Source organism: Poecilia reticulata, linkage group LG13 (genome assembly GCF_000633615.1).
Source record: "Poecilia reticulata strain Guanapo linkage group LG13, Guppy_female_1.0+MT, whole genome shotgun sequence".
In the NCBI taxonomy this organism is placed as follows: Eukaryota; Metazoa; Chordata; class Actinopteri; order Cyprinodontiformes; family Poeciliidae; genus Poecilia; species Poecilia reticulata.
The window spans coordinates 33,142,468-33,146,680 of record NC_024343.1 but is presented as its reverse complement, the minus strand read 5'-3'; the positions used below and the strand labels follow the sequence as shown (position 1 = coordinate 33,146,680).

The window sequence follows — 4,213 nt, the reverse complement described above, 5'->3', positions numbered from 1 at the left end:
CCTTCAATGGTTCCATCATCGTCTTCTACCAAACCGTCCTGGTCCAGAGCTTCAGGGTCAGCCTGAAAACAAAGAACCAGGTCAATGTTCATTTCTCAATGTTCATCCATCCATTGTTTATTACAGCTTTTCAAAAACCAGTTGAATGATCTGATTTTTCTTCCCAGTGGAGACGTTCCTAACTTGGCCCCTGGAAACGTCCAGCCAATTCAAACTCAATCACTTAGTTTTCTTTGCAGTGATGCTGTCCGCCTCATGTCTGCAGATGTTTCAGATTCAAAAGCAGTTTCTTCCCAACAGCTGTAACAATCCTAAATTCACTCATGTTATTTCCACCCCTCACCTCCACTGGTACCTGATATTTACTGTGCAATATTTATATATATTTTATATTTATTCATATTCTGTATTTCTAAATTTGGTAAATTTTTGTAAATATACATTTTACGTGCACTTCTTCTTTTTAATGTACATGTCTGCACTGGAAAAAGGGCTTTTAATTTCGTTGTATGCTTGTTTAATGATAATAAAATGCATTCTATTCTATTCTATTCTATTCTATTCTATTCTATTCTGTTCTGTTCTATTCTATTCTACTTGTTCCAGCGATGGAGGCCCTTCTGCTGCACTGTGAATGTCAGAAAGCTTCGGCTCACATTTCAAGACACGTTAGACAAACATTTCAGATCTATAAAGACTAAAACCAACAAAATAAAAACCAGTTTTAACCCATTAGCCCTCACCATCGTGACTGCTGCCAAGAGTTTAGTTTGCCTATTTTTGTCTTTAAGTTAACTTTAATATTTTTTATCTGTCGAGTTGCACCTAAATTTTGTTGTGCTTCATTGTGACAATGAGAATAAAGATTTTATTCTATTCTACTGAGTTTTGTTTTCCCTCTCCAGCCGATTCAAACGAATTCATATCTATGTGCCAATAAATTGTTGCAGTTCTATCCAGTCATTTCTGAGTTTCACTCTCAGTGTTCCAGTTACATTATGGTCAGTTTTTAATTGAGTTCAACTGGTCTTTTTTTCACAAGTTTGTATCTTTGGAGTTTGTAGAAAATAACTAATTATTATATTGAAGAATATCTTAGTTGAGACCTGAAGATACAGAATTTCTAAGCTGAAATTTAAAACAAAATAAGATGCAGAATATGTTGCAGCCTGAAACATCCAGGCTGTAATTTCACCCTAAATGTGTTGAATATTCAACAAAACCAGGCCACTGACACGTTCCTGCTTTTAAAAAGTTGCGTTTTTGTATCTTTATGAGGACTTTATGTCCTGCGTTTGCACTTTGAAGGATAAACTTATGACTTTTGACAAAGCAACAACGGCGGGAGAGAACATGAAGGACATAAAACTGATCTGGAAGCAAAACAGATCCACAAATGATCACAAAACAGAAAATCTTGTGTTTTATCAGTTCTTGCGAATTTAAATTTGATCCCTGACAAAAAATAATCACTGACAGCTTCATTTTTAAAGAAATCCTTTTTGACTCCAAATTTCTGACTTGCATAAAAAAGAAAAAAAATGGAAACAGGTTATATATAAATAACAAAAATTTACAAAAATTAACAAGGAAGAGCAGCAGCAGAAGAAGCAGCTGTTTGTATTTTAGCTTCACTTCAATACAAATCCTGAAGAAATAAATTATAACGTTCAAAGTCCTTCAGATCAGCTGCCCTGTTGTAGACACCAACCGTCCTGCATTATGAGAATAATAAGCAGACAAAATCAAAGATTTGATGGTTGAACTGGGAGTTACTGAAGCTCTGCTGACAGTTCGGCTCTAAATGTCTCACCTGTTGCTGGCTGGAGTTTGATGCTGAATGTCTGCAGACCGAAGATGACTTCAGTCAAAGGAAACGCACTGAATCTCCACCTTTATACCCTCTTGTCAAGTCACCATTGGCTGCTAAGATTATAACTTAAAACATGCTAAAAATAATTAACACAACACCAATAAAATCTTTTTATACATTTTATACAGTTTGAAAATAAATTATTTCCTGTGTTGCTAACTTTATTTCTTCTGGTAAAATCAATCAATCTTTGGTACAAAATCCATAAAAAGTTGTTTCAATGTAAAAAATTTTATTTAGTTTGTTTTCTCTCTCTCACATTCTAACCTTGAGAAAACGAAGAAATAAAGAGCTTTGATTGTTAACTTGTCTGTTTTTTTTCTGAAAACTAGTCATATCTTTGGTTTCTCTCACACACTTTAAATCTTTCCTTAACTGCAATTCATGGTACACCTATTCACCTCAAACAGTAATACTTAACTTTTGGTGTTTTACATTTAAACATTTATTATTTATGCCCTTTAATAGCCATACACATTAAAATATTTTTTGCTAGTAACAGCCATTTACTACCGCCAGTAAATCCTTGTGGTTGCTTCTACCTTATTGGTCAGTCAAGGTTAATATCAAGTTTAAGCAATTTGATTGGCTATGATGGCTTTGGGGGGAAGGGGGGGGGGCGGAAAAGAAACGGGGGTTAAGAACTGCGATACGTCACAGCGCCCGCCATTTTGGATGTGACAGATCGGCGAGTAAGCTAATACAGAATACAAGTGAATGAACGGAACGCTATATAAAGCGCTATTGTACAAAGTATTTTATTTTATTTTTAATACTTATAGTGGGAACAATAACGAAGCTGTACGTGGCCGCTGATACGGACTGTTGTTCACGCCGGAAGAAGCTGGATTCTATGTTGTTGTAGACTTAAAAAAAAAAAAAAAAAACTAAATAGCTGGAGCTATAAAGTTTTTCTGGATGTTTTCCTGGATTTTGGAACTGAAGAACCGGACCGTGAGCCGGAGTGGACAGCTGGACCGGAGTTGGAGCAGTTTTGATGCCGGACCGGAAATTCCCGGTGGGGTAAGTAACCTGGTGGGAGCCGCCATCATTAGGACTAGCATAACACGAACGTACGCTAAATTCATACAGCTAATGGATCGCTTTATTCCTGAAAGAGACTAAATATGTGAAATAGATTAATTTAGTTCTCCAGTCTGCTTTTTATCGTTGGATTTTCTTCATTTTCTTCAGTTTAAAGGAGGTTTTGTGTATACTTGTGTAGTAGTTACATTTACTCAATTGCATTTACTTGAATAACTTTCTGGAAAAAACAACTTTCCAGAGTATTTTTACTACGTTGTGCTGTTTTCTTTTATGTGAGTAATTTTATTATAAAGTATTGCTACTCTAAATTGAGTTTGATTTCTGGATTTTATACCCGCTGAATGAAAAACAAACATGTTTGAACCAAAAATTCACCAGATACAGACACACCTGCAGTTTCTGTTAAAGTTTCATGTTTTTTTTTATTAAAAAAAAAAACTGATTTGGAAAAATAATTTATTTTGCTTGATTAAATTTTTTTGTTACTTATATGGACACTTTTTGACAGCCTGAGACATCCAACATATAAATGGTGGAGAAAAAAGTGGAAATGTTCAGTTTTAGCTCGATCGTTCAGGACTTGAACAGGCCTGGAGACAGGAAAAGGGCAACTAACATCTCTGCAGACCCCACACATCCTGGACACAGACACTCCTAAGACTTGTATCTTTAGATTGGCGCTACAGAGAGTAATTTACAAAAATCAGCTGCCAGAGAGGGAGTAAATTCTCTATAATTAACAAAATGAAAACCTTACGCTGAGTAGTAGTAATAATAATAATGGTAATAATAATATTTCTTTATTGATCCCCTAAAGAGGGAGGGATTTAGTCAGTCACTTTCAGAAACTTCCACTACCACAACTCGCTATTTTTGTGTACTTTTTCTTTAAAGTTTAAATGGAAAAGAAAAAAACTTACATACTCTTCATTTGATCCATTATTATCGATATATTTGTATATCAAGTATGGTGAAAAACCAGTGATTTGAGCTTTTTTGTCATTTAAGGAGTGAGCCAGTGAGCCATAACCTCCTCTGTGTTGCTCAGTCAAATGTGAGTGATTCTGTTCAACGGCTGAAGTTTGGTCCAAACGGATCAATGATCCCAAACAAAACAGCAGCAGAATGACTGAAAAGGTCCTTTATTGTGGTCTTTTTTTACAACAATATTTCACAGTTCTTACCTACCGATGAGAAGACAGCACTTTGAGGATACTTTGTCGAATCTCAGTGGTTCTGACTCCGTAGATGATCGGGTTTATACAGCTGGGAAGGAACAGGTACATGATGCTG

At 35.5% G+C, this 4,213-nt stretch overlaps 1 protein-coding gene across 1 annotated transcript in view; it reads right to left on the bottom strand.

Moving 5' to 3' along the window:
* Positions 1 to 4,213, bottom strand: part of LOC103475285 (olfactory receptor 52N2-like) — a 12,937-nt gene that overhangs the window by 2,280 nt on the left and 6,444 nt on the right. Inside the window, exon 2 of the mRNA XM_008426788.2 lies at positions 2,180 to 2,183. Coding sequence (XP_008425010.1) covers positions 2,180 to 2,183 — 4 coding nt within the window. The remainder of the gene's footprint in view (positions 1 to 2,179; positions 2,184 to 4,213) is intronic.